This window comes from Hylobates moloch, unplaced genomic scaffold (assembly GCF_009828535.3).
Source record: "Hylobates moloch isolate HMO894 unplaced genomic scaffold, HMol_V3 SCAFFOLD_3, whole genome shotgun sequence".
Lineage (NCBI taxonomy): Eukaryota > Metazoa > Chordata > Mammalia > Primates > Hylobatidae > Hylobates > Hylobates moloch.
In genome coordinates, this window is record NW_026652278.1 from 171,646,394 (window position 1) to 171,671,655 (window position 25,262).

The following is a 25,262-nucleotide window of genomic DNA, read 5'->3' on the forward strand; positions in this document are numbered from 1 at the left end:
GAGAAAGCATCTTAAAGAAAAAAATGGTCTTAAGAGAGTATAAAGCAATTTCAGAAGGTGAGATCACATTGATATATGAATGAATACTTGATGATTTGGTTCAGTTAAAAATGTTGTTGAGTGACTGTTATGTACAAGATACCTACAAAAAAAATTTGTCCTTCCTCTCAAGGAGAACTTATAGTAGACTTCACAGTTGAATGTTTAGTTAATTTATAAACGAGCATCCAGTCTGAAATTGGTGTAACCTGATGCGGATCTTGTCTCGAAGCTACTGATAGGATTTTCATGATACCAGTATTTGAATCCTGGGACACATTTTTCTTTTTAATGGGGTATCTGTTTCACTGAAGAGCTAGAGCTAGATCCCAAGCTTCCTCACTCTCAGCTTGGCGTTCTCCCTGATTTAGGATGCCTTTATTTATTTAGTGTATAGATTTATCTCCAAATATTAAGCAGTGAACTTTCAAAAGGGTATTATGTCCTACTTTTTTGGATATATACATCTGTATTTTATCCTTTTTTTTTTTCTTTAAGATTTTAAATGCAACCTAGACACTTGTGATTAGGGTACTGAATTTTGACATATGCAGTTTGACGGAAAGAATCACTGGTGTGTCTATTCTGGTTTGTTGTAGGTTAACGAAGCCCTTGTCATTTGCTGATTGTGTTGGGGATGAGCTGCCGTGGGGATGGGAAGCAGGGTTTGACCCTCAGATTGGTGTCTACTACATCGATCACATCAACAGTAAGTTTTCCTTTTTGGTAAAAGCAAACATATCAGAAAAGTAATCCCCCCAAACCTACAATCACACAAAAGGATAAACATGTTACAAAGTGAATTTCCAAAACTCCATTTTCTTAGTGACTAATATTTAACTGAAATGCCTATCTTGGTATTTGGGGCATGTACATAGAGTTGTCCTTATGGGGACGGAGAGGGAGAAAGGGTGTCTGGCCTGTGTGCCTGCCTGCCTGCCTGCCTGCTGGGGAATGAGGATTCTCCTTCAGCACAGGTCTGGGAACCTGTAGGGATCAGAGCTGCTGGGCTCCTCTTTCCACAGCCACTGCACCTTCTGACAGGCTCTTCCTTTCCTTGTGTTTGCCACAGAAAGACTTGGGCGTTGGCACAGTGTGCTTTGTAGGCTGGGATTGGGGAGGGGTTGGCCCGCATCAGTGGCTCTGGAAGACACAGCATAGCTGGGAAAGGCCCTAAACCTCTTCCTTTTTTCTGTTTCCTGATTTCTTTGTCGTTGGAAGGGAAAAACCTCTCATTTTAACAGCTTTTAAATCTGTCACATCTCTGACATGGTAAGTCTAGGGCAGAGGATTACTGTGGCCGTGAATGACTTTCAAAAACACATACTTTGAAATATTTTTTATATATTTGTGTGTGTGTGTGTGTGTTTATATGAATATCTAGCGCTCTATCTTCTCCTTTAAAAATTTATTCTGATGATAGCATTCAATACTCATTTTGCTTATTCACTTAAAAATAATTATTTTTATAGGTTTTGGGGAATACACAATGAATTTATTCCTCATTGTCTTATTTCTTTTAGATCTATTCTTGTATTTAAAATTTGTATATGCAGTACTCTGTAGTATCTTTAGGAACAGTATCACTGTAGCAAAGTGTTTCATTTGATACTCACTCATTAGTGATGGCTTGCAGCTGCCCTTGTGTAGGTAGATGATGTATTTCTCAAGAGGCCAAAAAAGCCTGTATTACTAGCTGTGAGGCACCATCTTCCAGGCGGGTGAGGTGGAAGGGCAGAAAGGGGCGTAAGCACTCTGAAGTCCGGTGAGCACATATGGTTAGCGATCTGTTTCAGTAGAACACCTGTCATACACAGCTTGGGAACCAGCTTTCATGTATACTGTACATTATTAGTTCAACACAAATACAAATAATAGTTTCTACAAGTTGTTACCTCAGCCTCTTTTATATGACCAGAAGAAATGTGACTTTTTTGTAGAGCTATGATTTATCTCTCCCTGAAAGTTTCTAAAAGTTCTATGAAGAATCAATGATTGTGTTTTTAAGTTAGCTTTTAATTTTGTTTTCTAATAAATGTTTATTGATATACTGTATTAGTATATACCAGGTTTTATTGTGTATCAGTCACTGACAACCAAATGTCATCTGTAAGGGTGAAATGAACTAATTTTGGTAAAATTAAGTTCATCTTAAGCACTGTGTCCCACCCTTATGTCATTGCAAATAAACAAGTCAGTGAAATATCTGAAATGTATTAACTATTTAACTCTCACTTTTATGGTTATTTTAGATGAACAATTATGTAGCTTTCTTTCCTGAAGGTAGTATTTGGGAAACCAGAAACCAACCTTGCCATCCTAGGTCAACAAAAATAAGCTCTCTTGGTACCAAAATGAGAAAAGGAATCCTCTCAGCCTCCTTCTCAACACCTACAAACTCTTTGGTATCTAAACCCACCTTCAGGGCTTCCTCCTCTTTCTCAGTGAAAGAGGCATTCCTCTGGACACCTCCACCCCTACAGATACCTCTTAATAACTTTTCTATTTCATCCTTCTGTCCTGTTTGGTATCTTTACTAGTTAGTTCCTGATTTCTCCCACCATTTCTATTAATAAATGATTCTTTTGTCTTAATGTATAAACACTGGAAACTCTCAAAACGAAACCAAAACTGCAAAAGAAATACAAACAGATGGCATTAAACTCCCTTCCTCACCCTCTCAAAACCGTCCTTCAACCAGAATCCCTTGCCAGCTGTAGTTGCCTCCTCTTCCCTTCACAGCCAGACTTGGTGAAAGCTGTAGTCTGCAAGAACTCCACTTCCTCCATCGTTCTCCATCATCTCTCCGAACCTGTTCTTGCTGAGGGCACCCGAGACCCCACAATGTAATTTGGATATTTGTCCCATCTAAATCTCATGCTGAAATGTAATCTCCAGTGTTGGAGGTAGGGCCTGACGGGAGGTGATTGGATCATGGGAGTGGGTTTCTCATGATGGTTTAGTGCCGTCCCCTTGGTGCTGTCTTTGCTGTAGTGAGTTCTCACAAGATCTGGCTGTTTGAAGGTGTGAAGCATCTTCCACTTCCTCTCTCACCACATAATATACCTGCTCCCGCTTTGCCTTCCGCCATGAGTAAAAGCTCCATGAGGCCTCCCCAGGAGCCCGGCAGATGCTGGGGCTGTGCTTGTACATCCTGCAGAACCGTGAGTCAATTAAACTTCTTTTCTTCGTAAATTATGCAGTCTCAGGTATTCCTTTATAGCAAGGCAAGAAGGGTCTAATACACCCCACAAACTGTCAAATCCAAACAACACTGAAGTCTTGTCTCTGTGACTTGCCACTGTGAGTTACTTCCTCCTGCTCTTTACTCTTTGAATTTTGTGACGTACTGTTCACATACCTGACCGCACCTGCCCAGCCTTCTTTTGCCCATTTCTTCTTCATGGGGACCTGCTGTCAGGATTTCTGTAATAGTCTTTAGTCTTCTGCTGTTTGCATGCTGCAGATCTCTTGGGTGATAACTTCAGTTACTTCCTTCAGGCTGCTGGCTGCCACATCTGTTTAAGTCTTTCTCAGAGCCCAGATGCATGTGTTCTGTTCCTTGCTAGAAGGCTCTTCCTAGTCTGCTTGCACCGGCCTCTCCTTTTTCATCTCCTGCCATGCCTGGCACTGGAGGCCTTTAGGAGGACCCTGTGCCCTGCCTTTCTTTGCATCTGTAGAGTGTAGCCTGAGCACTCTCTGCACAGCCCCTAGGCCCTCCCTTTGACTGAAGGCCACATCCTTCTAGGGTCAATCTGCTCAGGTGCCACTGCTTCCCACAGGCCTTCTCTGGTACCCACCCCTCCACCTCACAGGTCCCCGTCCCATTCTGGTCGAGTGCCCCATCCAGATATTTCTGGAGGACCAGGTGCATAGGGATTTTTTTAAAAAGCATTCTCATATTACATTTATATTATTTTTTGTATGTTTTCCTCACTAAATTGTGAGCTTCTTGAGGGCAATGACTGCATCTTTTATGTTTTCATCGCTGGGCAACTAGTATAATGATACACTCTTAAAATGTTAAAAAGAAGAGCTTTATTGCTTAACTCACCAATCAAAAGCTTTCTGTTCTTATTTAAAGGAATTAAGGTACATTTGAAGTATAAATTGTGTGTCAAAAAACCACCGTTTTGAATATTTTAAAACGTCACTATTAGAATATAAAATTTTAAGTCTGCTATTTTGCTTTAATGGTAATGGTATGTATTCTAGTGGTCTGATGTATCCAAATTACCAACAGCAAACAGTTCACCCACCGAAAACGATCTGGTCCATCGTCTCATTAATCTTCAAGACATTCCTGTGAAGTAGTTTAGGAAGCAAATGGTATTATCTTCTCAAACAGCTGTTCCACACATATGTTGTGTTCTGACATTGTATAGTTTCAGCATCATTTTCTCATTATTTAAATAGAAAATGAAATAAGGAATGTTTGGCTGTTTAACACTATTTCTAAGAAACACTATTGAATATTTAGAAGTAAAAGATTTGACCTTGACAGTAAAAGTTATTTTAGGCCATAAGTGTTTTATGATCACATTCACCTTTCAGTGGGTATATGTGGAGTGGGGGTATAGATATCAATGAGGGATGTTTGTAACTAACTAGAAGGTAAATAAGGAGGTGTGGTTTATAAGGTTTTGATATTATTAATACAACCAGAAGTAAATCACTTTTTGGTAGAGTCAGAGTTGTACCGTAATTTTTTTTCTTTCTTTTAGTAATCAAGGTTTCATTTACATACACAAAAATGCACAGATTTTAAGCGTGTATTTTGGGTGGACTTTGACATATGTATAATCCTTTGTAACTTGCCCCCGCATCAAGGTACAAACTTCTTCCGTCACCCTAGTAAGTTCTGTCCTGCCCCTTTCCAGTCAGCCCTCCCTACTGCTGCAGACATTGTTCTGATTTCTATCACCATAGTTTAGTTTTGTCTGTTCTGGAACTTCATATAAAAGGATTGTGTTCAGTTTTGGGAATAGATTCTTTCAGCATGTTTTGCAGCTTGCACCTGTAGTCCCACCTACTTGGGAGGCAGTTTGCACCTGCGGTCGCACCTACTTGGGAGGCTGAGGTGGGCAGATTGCTGGAGCCTAGGAGTTCAAGGCTGCAATGTGCTGTGATCACACCACTGCACTCCAGCCTGGTTGACAGAGTGAGACCCTGTCTCAAAAACAAACAAACAAACGAAAAGTAATGGTGTATAGGAGAAAAGTAGAAAATATAGATAAGTGAAAAGAAGAAAAATTATCTATGTTCATCCAACCCAGAGTTAACTAAGTATTCTAAATCTTTTGATGTGTATCCTTCCAGACTTTTTCATATTGATACACACATGCACATATACACAGTTTCTTAAAATTTATTTTTGTTTTCATTTTTTGGGGGTAGAGATGGCATCTCTCTGTGTTGCCCAGACTGGTCTTAAATCTGACCGCAAGGAATCCCCGCGCCTCACACACAGCTTTAAATGTATTTTACATCTCAAATGGGATTATATTATATATACATTTTTATAAACTTTTTCATTTAATGTATAATTTTCACCAAAAAATTTTTTGCACCATCATATCAATTATTTTGATAATAGAACTTCACATTTCTGTCAGATGACTTTCATAGAATATAGTCAAGATTCTTTGAAGCTGAGCATGGTGGCTCTTGCTTGTAGTCCCAGCTACTCAGGAGGGTGAGGTGGGAAGATCGCTAGAGCCTAAGAGCTCAAGGCCAGTCTTGGTAACATATAAGACCTTGTCTCTTTAAAAAAAAAAAAAAAAGATCCTTTTGTGCTCTTGCATAAAACCCTTCTGTGGCACATTATTGCTTTCAAAATGAGTTTCACATTCATTTACTGGACATTCAAGAGATCATAGGCTAGTCCTTCTTGGGGTATTGGTAAAGAAATGAGATTGTGTAGTGAAATAAGGAAAGGACCACCATCATGCCAGGAGAACACGGGGAAACATGAAGAAGCAGCCTTTCCATTCTAAAGAGTGTAGCCACGGCTACTTGGAGAAAGTGCTTTAAGCTGACACTGAAGAGATGACTGAGTTAACCAGGCTGGAGAAAAAGAGGGTGGGGAAGAAGGAAGACCACAGGTAGATTCAAAGGTCTCAAGAGGCTAGAGAAAGCAGGACTTGAGGAAAGACATGCAGGAAATTCAGTGCAGCTGAAGGCTGGTGTGACTGGGGTAACCGGGGGTTTTGACTGGGGCAGGGAACGGGCCAGGTTCTTTAGTCGGGAATCTTTCAAAGCCCTCTTTAATTACTGCCTTTTCCGTGGAACTGTACTCTTTTCAGCCAGAAGAAAGGCATTTGTCTCTAAACTGCCATGGTACTAGCTGTTCTCATACACTAGCCATGCACATAGCCATTCTCTGCTCGAGGCACTGATTGTGTTCTACATATATCTACGTCACTATTTCTTCTACATTTTGTAAGTTTCTTGGAAGGAGGGATCATGCCCGATTATCTTATTTTTCCAAACCCTGTAGTAGATGGTCAATAATCGTCTGTAGAAATTAACGAACAAATAATAAATAAATATAGCAGATACTTTATAAAAAGGAAGATAAGGAAAGTTACTTATATTCATTTGATTTATTCTTCCTGAGCACAGTAGGAAGAATAGAAATATGCATTATAGACAAAAAAATCTTTGAAGAATCTAATGTTATCTTCCATGATAAGCTCTTGTAATTCACATGTGTTCTCTACCTATAAAGTTTCACATCTGTAAAACTGATGGAATGTGAATTCCCTTGAGGTACAGGGCATTTTAACAGTATTATATATTGCTTCTTTAATATAGTAGAAAACAGCAAATTATATTATAATGCCATGAGCTCCCAAGGCCACTAGGTCTTAATAAAAAATACCACATTTGTATAATATACTTGAGTATTTACATTTAAAAAATAATCTTCACAAATCTATTCTGCAAATACAACGATGGAGATGAAGCACAATCCTGCTTTATGAAGCCTTCTAAGGTGCCTTTGGGAACCCTCTTTTGTAGTTCATATTTTAATTGTGCAGTATTTCAGAAATGAGAATGCTTCCCACTGCCTCTCTTGTAATATGCAGTGTTTAAACCAGTCTACTGGAGTGTTTTTCCTGACCTATCCAAGACAAATGCCGATAGTTTATTATCATCATCATTATTGCACTTTATTCATTTAAGTGTCAGTCAGTGTTTTGTGGCATTTTAGCCAGTGACAAATATTTTATTGAAGTATACTGGGTCCCCAGGATGGAGGGAAATATGATTGGCTGAAACCTCAAAAGATCGAGAGAGAACTGAGAGTACATATCTTATAATTATTATAACTTAAGAACATTTCAGATTTTTAACATACATTTTTAATTTCTATTATCTCTTTATTTCATTAGTTTATTAATTATATATCTCATCGTCACAAACTGTCCCAAAGCTTAGTGGTTTAAAATAATATTTATCATCTCATGGTTTCTGTGGGCCATGAATCTAGGCAAGACTTAGCTGGATCCTCTGGCTCAAGGTCTCTGTGGTGGTTTGCAATCAAGGTGTCAGCCAGGCTGCAGTCATCTCAGGGCTGACTGGAGAAAGATTTGCTTCCAAGCCACTCGTACGGTTGTTGGCAGGATTCACTTCCTTGTTGGCTGCTGGCCACAGGCCTCCCTCATTCCATGCCACGTGGGCCTCTCCACAGGACAGCTCACAACGGGGCAGCTTGCTTTGTTAGAGCCAAAAAGCCAAGAAGAATCAGGGAAAGAGAGAGTGAGCAGGACAACAGCACAGTCTTTTGTAACCTAATCTCAGAAGTAATATCTTGTCACTTATTCTATGTTCTGTCCATTAGAAGCAAGCCATCAGATCTAGCCCATACTCAAGAGGCATAAATTACTAGGAGATGAGGATTATTGGGAGTCATCTACAGTTCTGAAAACTTTTGAAGACCATACGTTTATGTTTGTTAGAGGATGAGTTCTATACTTTGAGGCAGGTTGCACTCACATATATAAATATCGGAAATAGATATAGGTATTAAATATTAGGATAATCAGAGACCCGAGTTATAATGAATATTTAAGCCTGAGAGAAGTTTGGACTCTTATTGACTGATCTCTGCCCATCTCCCACATTCTCCAGATGGCTGGGCTGCCTTGTGGTGGTGATGTCCTTGAAAATTCTTGGCTGGAGGGTCTGTCCATCCTGTACATCTCTTGTTTAGACATCAGCTCTAGCATAGTTTGTTTTTTTCACAGTTAGGTGAGATCTACATCTTTTGCATATTTAAATATTTACATCTTTAAAATTAATGTTTAAAATACTACTTTAGAGAAAGCTCAACTTTAGCCAGTGAGTGTGAGGCAAGAGCTCTAGGTCTAAAGCAGTGGTTGCATTGTGCCCGTCTGACTCAGGCCATTTTGTTGATCACCCAGGGCTTCTCTTGGCCCCAAAAGGACCCAGGCTTCACAGCCTGAATCACTTTAGTTTAGAGTCATCCCTTATCCCTAGAGGCCAGGTTAAACACCCACAGAACCAGTCTGGTCTCTCGAAATTCCTGTGGGCCAAGTCAGATGCCCTCTGACTTGTTAACGAACAAATAATAAATAAATATAGCAGATTATTCTCTAGGTTTTGACTTGCTGTAGCTCTTGGGGCCAACCAGAAATACTTTGTTGGGCTACATTAAGATTGAGATTACCAGGCAAAGCTTTTTGAAGACAGTATGTGCCCCTAGGCATTCCAGAAAATTGATAATATTTCTATTCTAATCTATCAGGAACAGGTTCTTAACGTTCATATAGTGGCCAGCCCCATGGCCCATCTTGTTTTGATTATACCCAGGATTTAATTTGTAGAAGTGACTGAGTGGTGATGGGAAGAGGTCAGTGCCATTGAAAGAAGTTTTATTATAGTCCTCAAGGGAAAGGGGCATAGTACACCATTCCGGGCCACATAGTGGGGAAGTGCTTGGGTTGGTTGGGAGGCAGAAGGAGCAGAGGAGAAATCATGGCCAGAGCCTGTATTGTGGTTTCCTTGGGAAGGAATGAGTGAGGCAGGGTAGGCAAGTCTGAACAAGTTTAGGATTGGCTCGATTGAATAATTTCAGCAGACTCTGGGATATGGGAATGGTCTCTAGTTGTCCAGTATCTTCCCTGGGGGATGATGTAGGGCAGGGGAAATATTGGTTTGGAGTGTGAGTTAGATAAAAGAGGAGGTTAGGGATATGGGCTTTGGACTGTTGGTTTACATATGAAGGATGGGCTCATGGGAGTCATTGGCTATCTCTAAGAATTAAATTAGCCCTGGGAGGGGCAGTCTCTTCCCAGACAGCAACGCCCCCAAGACATCAAAGCATCATAAAATACGTAAAATTTTAAGCAATGATCAATACACCATCCACTGACAAATGGAAAGTGCAACATTATGTGTCATACTAAGAAAGTTTGAGAAGCAATGTTTTCTTGATTATTTTTCAGTTTCATCTGCTGATCTGCCCCTGACATCTTGTGTAAATACATATGTGGTGGAGTGTGCAAATTCCACTAAGGGAAGAGGGAGCAGAGTGGATATAATTTTATAATTTATTAAGTTACAAGTCTCTTTTTTTCCCCCGTGTTGCTGCCATGTGCACAGTTGAGGGGAAGTGTTGAGCATATGTATATATAATTCATTTGTTACAGCTGACTCTATCCCATTTTCATCAGCTGGTTGAAGCCAGGGTAGGTTAACATGGGTGCAGAGTGATCTGTGGAGCCTTAGTTCTAGACACAGATGCTCTCTGGAGTCAAGGCTGGGGAAAGGAATGTGACTTTATAATTTATTTGCTTTTGCAATCTGAGTATCAGAGACAGTGTTATAGCTCACTAGCATTAAAGGCTTTTTATATTTTGCAGTATCTCATTTAATCTTCCAAACAGCCCCCTGAATTAGCTCCATTTTATTAAGGAGGAAATTGAACCCTGGAAAGGTTTAAGAACCTGCTCAAGGTCACACAATTTGTAAATGACACACCTGGATTTGAACCCAGTTAGACTGAATACAGGGTTTATGATCTTAACTACTGGGATATTACATCTCAGTTCTTTTTTCCAGTATTCATATTCTTAAAACTTCCTCAGGACTCAAAATAATTCATTTGCTTTTTTTTTTTTTTAAACTTTCATTATGACCTGAGTCTCAGTATTCTCAATGTACATTCCAATATGGAATCATTTTAATTATTCAGGTATTAGGTGGAAGGAAGAATTATCCCTCCTTTTCCTGTTTAGTTTTTCACAGTGCGGGTACCTCAGCCCTTCTGAGGTACCTGCATTATCACCCAGGTGGTAGTGCTACCATATCATTTTGTTTTTTCTTCTTCCTCCTGCACCTCTGTCCCTCCTCATCTCCTTCTAGTAATAAGTGCTGAAGTTCTTGCTGGAACACTTTCCTTTTATATGTTCCATAGTCCTTCTGTATCCACCCTTTCATTTCCAGTGTGGCCTGGGCTGACTAATGTACACTCTCTACACCCCTAAGAAAGGGGTTGTGGAACTCTGAGTGGGCTGTGGAAGTATTTTCAGGTATGATATGACATCAAGGGCTTAAAATCTGAGTACTGTTATTAATGGTACACAAAAATGATTTTATTGAGGCAGTTAGGCTGTGCCTTAATCTAATTTTGTTTTACAATAACCAGAGCAGCTTATTTATTCAGTTCTCCAGTAGAATCTTGGAAAACAATTGCTAGAACTTGCTGTTACATTTCTCTATTAATGACAGGTTTATTTTCCTTTTTTATTTTCAAGAGTGATTCTTCCTCTCATTTCTCCCCTGCCTTGCCCATACACACAGTGTTACTAAGAGCCATCACAGGAGGATATGAGTAGTACAGTCCAAGACCAAACTTCTTCAGTTTCCATTTGCATAGATTATACAAGGGTATGTTGGGTTGAGTTCTCTCAGAAGCAAGCCCTAAGCCAAGAATTTAAGTGAAAGTGGTTTATGAAGGAAATCCCAGGAGAAACCAGTAAGGAAATGAGGAAAGAAAGAAAGTGAAGGGAAAAAAACAACTGAAGGTTTTATTTCTGTGAAGTCTGTGATTCCACATGATTATGGTGGCTCTAAAGTACAATTTCTACCTCAGAGTTTGCCCTACCTGGGAGTTGTTTCTGTCTTCTTCACTAGTCAGTCATCGGCTTCAGGTGAGTTAGCGAAGTGCTCTAGAGCACTCAGACATCCACCAACAACAAACAGCAGGCCGTGGCAGAGAGACCCGAGAACACCACGATAGGACACCAACCGTGTCTGCTACAAAGGCCAAATCAGAAAATATTCGTCCACATTTCAGCCTCTTTTTACATTCGAGAGACGGGAGAGTAAGAGAGGTAAAATCCTTCTCTTAGAGTCTCACATCTGGCTAGGTGGATCTGGAACCCACACGGCCTTACTCCCCAACCAGTGCTCTTTTCAACAGCTGGCAGTAGCAAAGGATTTTATTGCTTTTCCATTACACCTCATTTCTCTTTATCAGGCATTATCAGTCATTCATTTGAACCTTGTAAAGCATATTTTAATAATAAACTGTAAATCAGCTTTATTATTATATACACATACATAAATTGCATCTATTTTCACTCTACAATTCATGAGTTTTGACAAGTGCATACCATGTAACTATCACAATAATCAAGATAGGGAACATTTCCATCCTCTCAAAAAGAGCTTTCTTCTTGCTCTGTTGTAACAAGTACTTCTCAGTACTGCTGGGCCCAGGCAACCACTTTCTGTCACTGGATTAGCTTTACTTTCGCCTGAATTTCATATCAATGGAACCATACAGCATGTGGTCTTTTGTGTCTGGCATCTTTTCACTCAGCATGTGTTTGAGAGTCTTATATATTGCTGTTGAGTATTTTGTTTCATTTTATTGCTGAGTAGTATTTTATTGTATGGATATACCACAATTTGCTTAGCCATTACCTGTAATAGTTTTGTCTATTATGAATAAAGCTGTTAATGAGCATTTGTTTAGAGGTCTTTTTGTAGATACATATTTTCATATCTCTTGGGTAAATAACAAGTTGTAGGATTGCTGGGTTGTATGGTAATTGCTAAGTTGTTCTCCAAAGTGATTGCGCCATTTTAGATTCCCAGTAGCAATGAATGAGAATTCCAATTGCACCACATCCTCTTCAACACTTGGCATTGCCAGTTTTTAAATTCTAGCCATTTTACATAGTGAGCAGTGGTATCCCATTATAGTTTTGACTTGTATTTCCCTGATAATTAGTGATGTTGAGTCTCCTTTCATCTGCTTACTGGCTATTTGCACAATAGTCAGTAGATGTGCAGGTTTATTTTTGGACTCTATTCTGTTGCAACATAGCTGTTTTATCTAGATTATGCTTATTCCATCATTTCTACATTTCCAGATATGTTTCTATTGACTGATTTTTCTCCTGATTATGGGCCATATTTTTGTGCTTTTAATGTTGGTAACATTATAGTGGATGCTGGACATTATAAAGTTGGTTTTGTTGTTGTTGTTGTTTTCATTGAGTGCTAGGTTTTGTGCCTTTTAGGGAGTTTTATCCTTTTTTTCTTCTGACTGGCAGTTAAGTTACTTGCTGACCAGCTTGGTCCTTTAGAAGCTTGTTTTAAAGCTTTGTTAGGTTAGGTTCAGAGTAGCCTTTACCCTATGTCTTATTTAGCTCTGTTGTTAAGGTGTAACTTTGCTGTGGTCTCCGCTGGATTCCCTCTATGTTCACTGTGGCCTTTCTCCTCTGGGTGGTCATAATTTGAAACTGTCACAGCCCTGTGTGAGCTCAGAGAATTTATCTGCCTATAGCATCCCAGTTGTCCTTTGCCTGGCCTTGTGCATTTCTCCTTGTCATCTTAGCATTCACTCACAGACTTCTTGTGACCCCTGTGCAAATTTCTGCAACTCCTCCAGTCTCTGGAGCTTCTCCTGTGCTTTGCTTTATAAACTCCACCTGTCATGGCTTCCGTGAAATCTGCTTCCCTCTCCCTTCAATTCAGCAATGCCTCCTTTCTCTGCTTCAGTTACCCCTCTTTGCACTACTGTCCAAAAAGTGCTTTCAGACAGAAATGTAGGATAATCGTGGGGTTCATTTCCCTTCTTTCAGAGATCACAATCCTGTACTACCTGTTGTCCAACATCTGAAAACCATTGTTCATATATTTTATCTTCTAGTTACAGTGGCCCTGTTATTCCACCATGGCCTTCTTTGTGTTTTGCTTTGTTTTTTAAAAATCTCTATTAACCTTTTGTGTATCAAGCTTCATGTGTTTTCTGTATTAAAGCCATACTTCGGTTTGTCCCAAATTATCCTGTTTGTGTTTGCTGTTGTTGGGAGTGGGGTCCACTCAGATACACTGTCCTGCTAGAGACAAGATCTTAAGTCACAATACCATAGTTTTTATGCCTTTGAACTATTCTACTTTTATTTTAAAACATGTATTACTGAATACAACACACAGAAAAGTGCATAGACTGAAATAACAAAGTTTAACAAATATTTTAGAAATGAACTGTGTAATTTCGATGGGTGAAAGAAATAGAGTATCAGCATCCAGGAAACCTCTTTTATTTACTCTGTCCCATTCTCAACCACTTCCTCTACTGGCTAATGGCCACTCCTTTCTTCACAGCAGAGGGGTCCAGTACATGTCTGCAGACACAGGGGGATATCTCTTAACCAACCTGCACTAACCATCACCAAAACTATCCATTCTCTTGTATACACCATGGCACCCAATGCTGGACACCAGTACACTCCAACTCCTTGGCCCAACATGTGGTCAAAAAATACGTTAATTTTTAAATGTGAGAACATAAAATGTTTAGGGTAATCTGATTCTTTTGTTTTTGTTTTTCTTCATGTTTTGTGGCCCCTACTGTAGCTTCACCACACAGTAAAGAATGTGTTTGGAGTCTATAAACTGAGCATAAGCTGCCGTGGAAAACAGAGGATAAAGGGCTGACTTGCGGATGAGGCAGCTGGGGCACCTTCTGGAGGAGGCAGCGTGTAAACGCTGTTGCAGAGCACTGGTTCTTGGGCTCGGCTGCTCATTGGAATCACCTGAGCAGCTTTTAAGTCTACAGTGCCTGGGCTCCACCTACAGAAACTCTAGTTGGTCTGGGTTTTTTTTAAAAAAGGGTCTCTGGTTGATTGTAGTTTGCAGAAGTGCAGAAGCAAGAACCAGGACCTTAGGCTAGAGCATTCTGCATAAACAGGACCAGGGTTTTGTTTGTTTGTTTATTTTTAAATTTCAGATCCACTGCGGACTCACTGATATTTTTGTAAAATACAAGAAAAAGTGAATTACTAGAAAAGCGAAAATGTATACACACAAAGAAATGCACAATGTTTATCAACAGATAAACAATAACTGACTAAAATCGCTATAATGATTACAAAATGTTTTCTCTGTATTTCTGTCCTTACTGTTGTGGACATGAAACTGAGTTCATGGACTGGTGTTGGTCTGCAGAGTAGACCAGCTTTGATTAGTGCTGATGCAGAGGGCAGTGTGGCTAGAGTCCTGTATTAGGTGAACGAAGGTAGGTTGGGTCCAGATTATGCAGGGCCTTGAGTGCTGGAATGAATAGCTTGGCTTTTATTCTGTAGGCACTGGGAAGCCGCAGAATTGTTGAAAAGAATGATCTGATTGACAACATTGTGTGTGGTAGATTTATAGTGAGAATACATTGTTGATGAGAACCTGGAAGAGGAAGGAAGTTGATGAGACTGGGTAAAATAAAACTATAAAATTTCTGGAGAAGTCACTCCAGCACAGCTAAATAAACTCCTTAGAGGATACAAGAACTCAAGCTAGCCTACTCCCTAAAGCTTAAACAATCTGGAAAACAGAGTTAAATTCTAAAAAATACCCTCCACCTAATGTTTTCAGAAACCACACAGATAGAAGATCCAAGAAAACAATGGAGGGGGGAGCAGGAGAAGATGCTCAAGGACTACCTCTCTGTGGCACGGGATGCCCTCCGGACACAGAAGGAACTGTACCACGTGAAGGAGCAGAGGCTGGCGCTGGCCCTGGATGAATACGTGCGATTAAATGATGCCTATAAGGAAAAGTCAAGTTCTCGCACAAGCTGTAAGTACAGTGTGGCTATTCAGACTTTGGAAGTGGAGACTGAATTGTAGATAACAGAAGACCACTTACATTTCTCTGGAGTTTAATTTTGAGTCCTTTTCCCTCCTAAGCAGGAAGAGTCTCTCAAACCTGTTGAGAGGTGAGGGCACACCCCAGATTTTCTCACCCCTACTTCAGATAAAACCCCCCCATTTGGGGGTTATGCATGCCTTCTGTTTCTGCACCTGCCTCTGCCAGGTTGCCTTTTATGCATTTACAAGTTAATTTTTACCTTTTCAGAACAGTGCAAGTAGTTTGGCCCTTTTTGCTACTTTTGTACAATATATTTAGTGGGGAGGAACTGGAACTATTACCTAGAGTGTAATTTCTGTTGACCATCTGAGTTGATTTACCGCTCCCTCATCTCACAAATTGACTATTTGGAGCTGGCTTTGTTTAAAGAAGCAGCTGTGATGAGCTCAGAAGTTCTGCTTAAATTATAAATTCCTTGATAATGCAAAACTCTGATATACTGGTGCAGTATAGTCCTCCAAGGACAGTGTGTGTATAAAATCCAGAAGAAAATTAAGCACCAAGGTCTTAATGACATTTCTCTTTACAGAGTTAAAAAAAATGGTAGAAGTTTGAAGATTACTTTTTATATTTAGTTGTCTGATGAATGACAATAAAGGAATTATAAAAAGAAAGCAAGTATTCACAGAAGCACATAAATCTTGTTTTTAGCTTCAGTAAATTCTAAGCTGAGAACTAGTTATGCAACTTGTAAATAATTAGTTTTTCTTTTTTCTCTATAAAAGTATTCTCAGGATCTTCATCCAGTACTAAATACGATCCCGATATTTTAAAAGCTGAGATCTCCACTACAAGATTAAGGGTAAGAGGTCTTAAATTGTGGTTCTATGTTGACCCATATGCATAAGTCTGAAGGCTGTGGAAGGGGCTTTAGTGATCAGTTCTCATCTCCATTTGGTGTAGAAAACTCCTCCCCTTATCCCTGATGAGTGGTCCTTCTACCTTGATGTGAACAAGTTCAGAGTGTGGGATAGTCTTTATTATTGGGACAATGTGTTCCATTATTGGGCAGTATTTTTTTTTTTTTTGAGATGAAGTCTCACTCTGTCCCCCAGGCTAGCTCACTGCAGTCTCTGCCTCCTGGGTTCAAGCAATTCTCCTGCCTCAGCCTCCCGAGTAGCTGGGATTACAGGCGCGTGCCACCATGCACAACTAATTTTAGTATTTTTAGTAAAGATGGGGTTTCACCATGTTGGCCAGGCTGGTCACATTGGTCTTGAACTCCTGACCACAAGTGATCTGCCCGCCTTAGCCTCCCAAAGTGCTGGGATTATAGGTGTGAGTCACTGTGCCTGGCCTATTGGGCAGTTTTATTGTTAGCAGTTAGAATATTGAATCAAAATTTGAGTCTTGTAACTTGCTTTCCCTCATTGTGCTGAGTTTTGTCCTCCAGAGTTAAGCCAAGTTGCTCTTTTGTCAGACAACCCAATATTTCAAGATGCCCACAACTTAAAAGTCTAAGTCAGACTTTACTAGGTCCTCATAATGCCTCATGGAGAGGTGTTTCCTGAATCTTGGCCTGAATCTTTTTAACTAAACTGATGTTAAGGCCAGAACTTGTTTATCCTTGATTTTTAGAATATTAAAGTCCGTTCACCAAGTAAGTAAAAACTCATGTAACCAATACGCTGGTCATGAACTAGGTTATTACCATGATTTCTCCTCATTATTTCCCTTCTCCCTTAAGGTGGTACTAGCCTCATGAGCACTGAGGGTTAATTTTTCACCTGCTTTGAACTTCCTAAGACTAACACACCATATGTGTTAATTTGATGGCTCGCCTTGCTCAACAGCATTTTGAGATCCACATTCATTTTTATTGCTGTATGGTGTTCCACTTTTGTGTACATACCACAAATTCTTTATCTCATGTAATATTGATGTACATTAAAGTTTATTTCAATTTCTGATTATTAAAAATGCCTTAATGTACATGTCTATTATGCATTATATGTGGAACACTTATATGTGGACCCTTAAAAGGAGATCAAATATACTGAGATAGAGAATAAAACAGTGGTTACCGTGGACCTCGGGGGTGGGGCAGAGGTGAGGGGAGATGAAATGGTGAGATGTGGTTCAAAGGATAAAAGGTGCAGATATGTGGGATGAACAAGTCTAGAGATGTAATGTACAACATGAGGACTATAGGGAATAACACTGTATTGTATTAGGGATTCTTGTTAAATAAGTTAAATAAGTAGACTTTGTGACAAAAAATGGTAACTGTGTGAGTTGATAGATATGTTAATTTGTTTCACTATAGTAATCATTTTACTATCTCCATGTATCCATAACATCATGTTGTAAGCCTCAAATATACACAATAAAATTTATTTTAAAAAATACAACCATGGCTCACCTAACAATGGGTATGCATTCTGAGAAGTGTATTGTTAGGCAATGCGCTTGTCCTGTGAACATCACAGAGTATACTAACGCAAGCCCATATCATAGGGCTACTACACACCTCGGCTATATGGGATAGCCTATTGCTTCAGGCTACAAACCTGTACTGTATGATACTGTACTGAGTACTGTAAGTACGTATTGTAAGTACATTCAGTACCTAGAATTATAAGACACAGTGGTAAGTATTTGTGCATCTAAACTTATCCAATGGTAGAAAAGGCAGTGTGAGACATAGCGTCTTATATGCAGGGAAATGTGGACATGTGGCACCTGACTGTGTATATCTCAGTGGATACTGCCAGTTTCAGCCCTTCTTACTTGCTCATGTCTGCACTAAGTCTCTAAGTTACTTTATGCACAGGCTTTTGCCTACATCTCACAAGTTTTGAATTTTATATTTCCATTGTTATTCAGATCAAAATATTTTCTGACTTCCTTTATGATTTCTCATATGAGTGCATTGCTTAACTTTTAAACAATTGGAGATTTTCTTTTATTATTGACTTCAACTTAAATACATTGTATTTTTCAGTTCAAAAACTTATATTTGAAGCTGGGTGCAGTGGCTCACACCTGTAATCCCAGCACTTTGGGAGGCCAAGGTGGGAGGATCGCTTGAGGCCAGGTGTTCGAGACCAGCCTGGGCATCATAACGAGACATAATCTCTATTAAAAATAAAAAAAGTTTTAATCTCAGAATTTCTATTTGATTATTTTTCAATTGTTTCTAGTTACTTGCCCAAATTCTGCACATTAATATGTAATTTTTGAACACTTTGTCATCCTAGAGAGGATTTAGTTTTGTTTCTTCTAGGTAGTCAGGCCAGGGGCAGGTAATTTTAATATAATCATGATTTGAGCTGACTGTAGCCTGGGCTTCAGTCCTTCTCTAAGGGCGGGTCAATTTCCAGTTTCCCTTTTCTTTTAGGGCAAAGCTCTTCAAAATCTCAGTTGAACTCTTGAGGTGTTTTACCAGGGCCCCTTCTGTTCGATAGAGGCTGAACTTCACGTCTCTTCCCTATGCCTTAGCTCTGTGGGGCTGCCAGCCCTTCTCTGTGTCTGAGGTACTCAGTCACTGCATTCTCCCAGCCTTCACTTTCTCTGTGTAGGCAAATACCTCAAAAGCAGAAACAGTGCCATGTTTGGATTATGACACTGAATTTCCCTTATCTTTTGGATATTTTTTTTTTTTTTTTTTTTTTTGACGGAGTCTTGCTCTGTTTCCCAGGCTGGAGTACAGTGGTGCCATCTCAGCTCACTGCAACCTCTGCCTCCTGGGTTCAGGGGATTCTCCTGCCTCAGCCTTCTGAGTAGCTGGGACTACAGGCGCCTGCCACCACGCCTGGCTAATTTTTTGTATTTTTAGTAGAGATGGGGTTTCGCCATGTTGGCCAGGCTGGTTTTGAACACCTGACCTCGTGATCCGCCCACCTCAGCCTCCCAAAGTGCTGGGATTACAGGCGTGAGCCATGGCGCCCAGCCTCTGTTGGATCTTTAACACAAGTTCTTGCTGCCTTAGTTCTCAAATGTCCTCAAATAGATGTATGTGTTTGTTTTCTCATAATTTTTCTATTTCTTTTTAGAAAAAGAGTATGAAAAAGGTTTGTCTATACTTAACTGGAAGCAAAACCTCTCTTTAGTTTGGATTTCTTGATTTATGAAGTCATCATTCTATGTCACTGCACAATAAATACCACTCCAGGGTGTCCTGGACCCTTTACTTTGTCAGTCCATCCGTAATTCTCTGTTCATGCAATGGTTTGTCAAATGCCTTGGTACTGTATCTCTGTACCGTGTCTATATGTTTGTTTCTGTGATCTACTAGGTTAGATACCTTATCTTAAAAAAAAAGGAAATGACATTTTTGTCAAAACTTACTCTCAATAAACTCCAATACTCGAGCTGTGCACTTCTCAGCAAGTTATTACTAATTCCCTCTGAAATTTTCATCCTTTTCATAGATCTTATCTTTGCAAGACACACTGTAAATGGAATAACCACAATAAGCTGTTAATCCGTACACTTAGATCCTCTAAGAAATATGCAAACCGAGGGAGGGATTTAGAAACAAAAACATATTAGGAGATCTCATAAAACTAACCATTTAGAAGGAAATGGAGCCCCATCCCAATCAGGGGTAGCACAGGAAATCCCAAGTGGTCGCATTCCCCAGAATTGTCTTCTGATGTAGCGGAATCTCTTAGATTAAGCTTCTTCTATGCCAGGTTTAGTTCGCTCTTAATATCAGAGGCCTATATTATGTATAACATATATATAATATTTATCACCTTGTGACTGCAAAGATGAGTCGGAGAGAGACGCCCTCTTCAAGAAGGTGCTTCCCTCACAAAAAGAAGACAAGATATTCATAAAAAACTATAATAAAAGATCAGAAATGACACTGGCTTCATCCCTTTCATCAGTGCCTAGGTGCTTGTTTAATAGTTCCTGGCACTGTGAATGCCTTTTTAGAAATGCTGCCGTAGCAGATTGGTCCTTGTGGACTGTGTTGCTGTTGTGATGTTTTGAGCTGTGTTTGAACGCTTTGGCACAGATGATGCACTCTTTGGTATCTGTGTCCATTTTGACCAGGTAACACTTTAGGAATGGCCCAGCCATTCAGAAGTGGGTGGGGAACTTGGCAGAGTCTGTTAGATTTTCATAATCTGGCCCTACTTGTTTTGCATACTCTGTTAAAAATCCCTTTCACAAATTAATGCCATAGGAGTAGTAACTCTTGAATAAATTAACTCGTCACTTTGGTGTCTTGGAATACTTGCCTGCATTTTTGGTCACAATAGCAATTTTTGAAGCATAGCCAAACACTAGTTTTATGCTTTAATGTTTTGTTGCAACAATATTAGCAGGTGTACCTCAGTTGTTTTACTGAGTTAGTACTAGTGGGTCAAGTATTTGGGAATCATGTATTTACAAGCCCCTGTCTAAAATATGTTTCATGTTACGTTATGGACATGGGTATTGATAATCATCGGGCTTGTTTCCTCTTTGGTCAAATGGGATAACAATACTTCCTGATACCTTATTTTTATTTGTCAAAATGGTAAAATGAATGCATTAGTGCTTTTTATTAAGATCCTCATAACTTTTAAAGCTGGTGTTTAATTGCTTGAGAAAATCTCAATAGCTATTTTTTAAGGAAGAAGAATATAAACGTATTTACTGCAAAATTTATTATTTATTTATAATAGATCTTAGACCATAGTCACCTTGGGTTAAAATATAAACTGTCTCATGCAAATTAAACTTTAAATTCAATTGCCGTTAAAAAAAAAACACAATACCAGAGTTTACAAATAGGTGAAATTTGGTGAAAATTTTGTGGAGAAAGTTTTTGGCTAATTTTTATTACATTTTTACCATTGTTAAACCTAAATAGAGTGTTAGAAATGTACAAGAAAGTCTTTAGAAATACAAAGGTATTTGAGAAGTGTACTGAGTACCCATTGCATGTGCTTTAATACAACTTTTAATTTTGTGGGGGTGAAGAACAAAGATCCCTTTGGTTAAACTATTTGCACAGCATTCCAAACACATAGCTGGCTAGGGGTCACTGTTATTAATAACAGTATACTATGTTTCGTTCTCAAGTATGTACTGCTCACACATTTTTTTTTTTTTTATTATACTTTAGGTTTTAGGGTACATGTGCACAATGTGCAGGTTTGTTACATATGTATCCATGTGCCGTTTGGTTTGCTGCACCCATTAACTCGTCATTTAGCATTAGGTATATCTCCTAATGCTGTCCCTCCCCGCCCCCCCCACCCCACAACAGTCCCCGGAGTGTGGTGTTCCCCTTCCTGTGTCCATGAGTTCTCATTGTTCAATTCCCACCTATGAGTGAGAACATGTGGTGTTTGGTTTTTTGTCCTTGCGATAGTTTACTGAGAATGATGGTTTCCAGTTTCATCCATGTCCCTACAAAGGACATGAACTCATCATTTTTTATGGCTGCATAGTATTCCATGGTGTATATGTGCCACATTTTCTTAATCCAGTCTATCATTGTTGGACATTTGGGTTGGTTCCAAGTCTTTGCTATTGTGAATAGTGCCACAACAAACATACGTGTGCATGTGTCTTTATAGCAGCATGATTTATAGTCCTTTGGGTATATACCTAGTAATGGGATGGCTGGGTCAAATGGTATTTCTAGTTCTAGATCCCTGAGGAATCGCCACACTGACTTCCACAATGATTGAACTAGTTTACAGTCCCACCAACAGTGTAAAAGTGTTCCTATTTCTCCACATCCTCTCCAGCACCTGTTGTTTCCTGACTTTTTAATGATGGCCATTCTAAATGGTGTGAGATGGTATCTCATTGTGGTTTTGATTTGCATTTCTCTGATGGCCAGTGATGATGAGCATTTTTTCATGTGTTTTTTGGCTGCATAAATGTCTTCTTTTGAGAAGTGTGTGTTCATGTCCTTCACCCACTTTTTGATGGGGTTGTTTGTTTTTTTCTTCTAAATTTGTTTGAGTTCATTGTAGATTCTGGATATTAGCCCTTTGTCAGATGAGTAGGTTGCAAAAATTTTTTCCCATTCTGTAGGTTGCCTGTTCACTCTGATGGTAGTTTCTTTTGCTGTGCAGAAGCTCTTTAGTTTAATTAGATCCCATTTGTCAATTTTGGCTTTTGTTGCCATTGCTTTTGGTGTTTTAGACATGAAGTCCTTGCCCACGCCTATGTCCTGAATGGTATTGCCTAGGCTTTCTTCTAGGGTTTTTATGGTTTTAGGTCTAATATGTAATTCTTTAATCCATCTTGAATTAATTTTTGTATAAGGTGTAAGGAAGGGATCCAGTTTCAGCTTTCTACATATGGCTAGCCAGTTTTCCCAGCACCATTTATTAAATAGGGAATCCTTTCCCCATTGCTTGTTTTTGTCAGGTTTGTCAAAGATCAGATGGTTGTAGATATGCGGCATCATTTCTGAGGGCTCCATTCTGTTCCATTGATCTATGTCTCTGTTGTGGTACCAGTACCATGCTGTTTTGGTTACTGTAGCCTTGTAGTATAGTTTGAAGTCAGGTAGCGTGATGCCTCCAGCTTTGTTCTTTTGGCTTAGGATTGACTTGGCGATGCGGGCTCTTTTTTGGTTCCATATGAACTTTAAAGTAGTTTTTTCCAATTCTGTGAAGAAAGTCATTGGTAGCTTGATGGGGATGGCATTGAATCTATAAATTACCTTGGGCAGTATGGCCATTTTCACGATATTGATTCTTCCAACCCATGAGCATGGAATGTTCTTCCATTTGTTTGTATCCTCTTATTTCATGGAGCAGTGGTTTGTAGTTCTCCTTGAAGAGGTCCTTCATATCCCTTGTAAGTTGGATTCCTAGGTATTTTATTCTCTTTGAAGCAATTGTGAATGGGAGTTCACTCATGATTTGGCTCTCTGTTTGTCTGTGATTGGTGTACAAGAATGCTTGTGATTTTTGTACATTGATTTTGTATCCTGAGACTTTGCTGAAGTTGCTAATCAGCTTAAGGAGATTTTGGGCTGAGACAATGGGGTTTTCTAGATATACAATCATGTCATCTGCAAACAGGGACAATTTGACTTCCTCTTTTCCTAATTGAATACCCTTATTTCCTTCTCCTGCCTGATTGCCCTGGCCAGAACTTCCAGCACTGTGTTGAATAGGAGTGGTGAGAGAGGGCATCCCTGTCTTGTGCCAGTTTTCAAAGGGAATGCTTCCAGTTTTTGCCCATTCAGTATGATATTGGCTGTGGGTTTGTCATAGATAGCTCTTATTATTTTGAGATACGTCCCATCAATACCTAATTTATTGAGAGTTTTTAGCATGAAGGGTTGTTGAATTTTGTCAAAGACCTTTTCTGCATCTATTGAGATAATCATGTGGTTTTTGTCTTTGGTTCTGTTTATATGCTGGATTACATTTATTGATTTGCGTATGTTGAACCAGCCTTGCATCCCAGGGATGAAGCCCACTTGATCATGGTGTATAAGCATTTTGATGTGCTGCTGGATTCGGTTTGCCAGTATTTTATTGAGGATTTTTGCATCAATGTTCATCAAGGATATTGGTCTGAAATTCTCTTTTTTGGTTATGTCTCTGCCAGGCTTTGGTATCAGGACGATGCTGGCCTCATAAAATGTGTTAGGGAGGATTCCCTCTTTTTCTATCGATTGGAATAGTTTCAGAAGGAATGGTACCAGTTCCTCCTTGTACCTCTGGTAGAATTCGGCTGTGAATCCATCAGGTCCCGGACTCTTTTTGGTTCGTAAGCTATTGATTATTGCCACAATTTCAGAGCCTGTTATTGGTCTATTCAGAGATTCATCTTCTTCCTGGTTTAGTCTTGGGAGGGTGTATTTGTCAAGGAATTTATCCATTTCTTCTAGATTTTCTAGTTTATTTGCGTAGAGGTGTTTGTAGTATTCTCTGATGGTAGATTGTATTTCTGTGGGATTGGTGGTGATAACCCCTTTTTCATTTTTTATTGCATCTATTTGATTATTCTTTCTTTTCTTCTTTATTAGTCTTGCTAGTGGTCTATCAATTTTGTTGATCTTTTCGAAAAAACCAGCTCCTGGATTCATTAATTTTTTGAAGGGTTTTTTGTGTCTCTATTTCCTTCAGTTCTGCTTGGATTTTAGTTATTTCTAGCCTTCTGCTAGCTTTTGAATGTGTTTGCTCTTGCTTTTCTAGTTCTTTTAATTGTGATGTTAGGGTATCAATTTTGGATCTTTCCTGCTTTCTCTTGTGGGCATTTAGTGCTATAAATTTCCCTCTACACACTGCTTTGAATGTGTCCCAGAGATTCTGGTATGTTGTGTCTTTGTTCTCGTTGGTTTCAAAGAACATCTTTATTTCTGCCTTCATTTCATTATGTACCCAATAGTCATTCAGGAGCAGGTTGTTCAGTTTCCACGTAGTTGAGCGGTTTTGAGTGAGTTTCTTAATCCTGAGTTCTAGTTTGATTGCACTGTGGTCTGAGAGACAGTTTGTTATAATATCTGTTCTTTTACATTTGCTGAGGAGAGCTTTACTTCCAACTATGTGGTCAATTTTGGAATAGGTGTGGTGTGGTGCTGAAAAAAATGTATATTCTGTTGATTTGGGGTGGAGAGTTCTGTAGATGTCTATTAGGTCCACTTTGTGCAGAGCTGAGTTCAATTCCTGGATATCCTTGTTAACTTTCTGTCTCGTTGATCTGTCTAATGTTGACAGTGGGGTGTTAAAATCTCCCATTATTATTGTGTGGGAGTTTAAGTCCCTTTGTAGGTCACTCAGGACTTGCTTTATGAATCTGGGTGCTCCTGTGTTGGGTGTATATATATTTAGGATAGTTAGCTCTTCTTGTTGAATTGATCCCTTTACCATTATGTAATGGCCTTCTTTGTCTCCTTTGATCTTTGTTGGTTTAAAGTCTATTTTATCAGAGACTAGGATTGCAACCCCTGCCTTTTTTTGATTTCCATTTGCTTGATAGATCTTCCCTCCATCCCTTCATTTTGAGTCTATGTGTGTCTCTGCACATGAGATGGGTTTCCTGAATACAGCACACTGATGGGTCTTGACTCCTTATCCAGTTTGCCAGTCTGTCTTTTAATTGGAGCAGTTAGCCCA

General features: G+C 39.4%; 1 protein-coding gene across 2 annotated transcripts in view; it reads left to right on the plus strand.

Moving 5' to 3' along the window:
- WWC2 (WW and C2 domain containing 2) overlaps positions 1–25,262 on the plus strand; it is a 222,893-nt gene that overhangs the window by 92,282 nt on the left and 105,349 nt on the right. For both annotated transcript variants that reach the window (XM_032148966.2, XM_058436916.1), the window contains exons 2-4: positions 639–748; positions 14,953–15,156; positions 15,954–16,030. In XM_032148966.2, the coding sequence (XP_032004857.1) occupies positions 639–748; positions 14,953–15,156; positions 15,954–16,030 (391 nt within the window). The remainder of the gene's footprint in view (positions 1–638; positions 749–14,952; positions 15,157–15,953; positions 16,031–25,262) is intronic.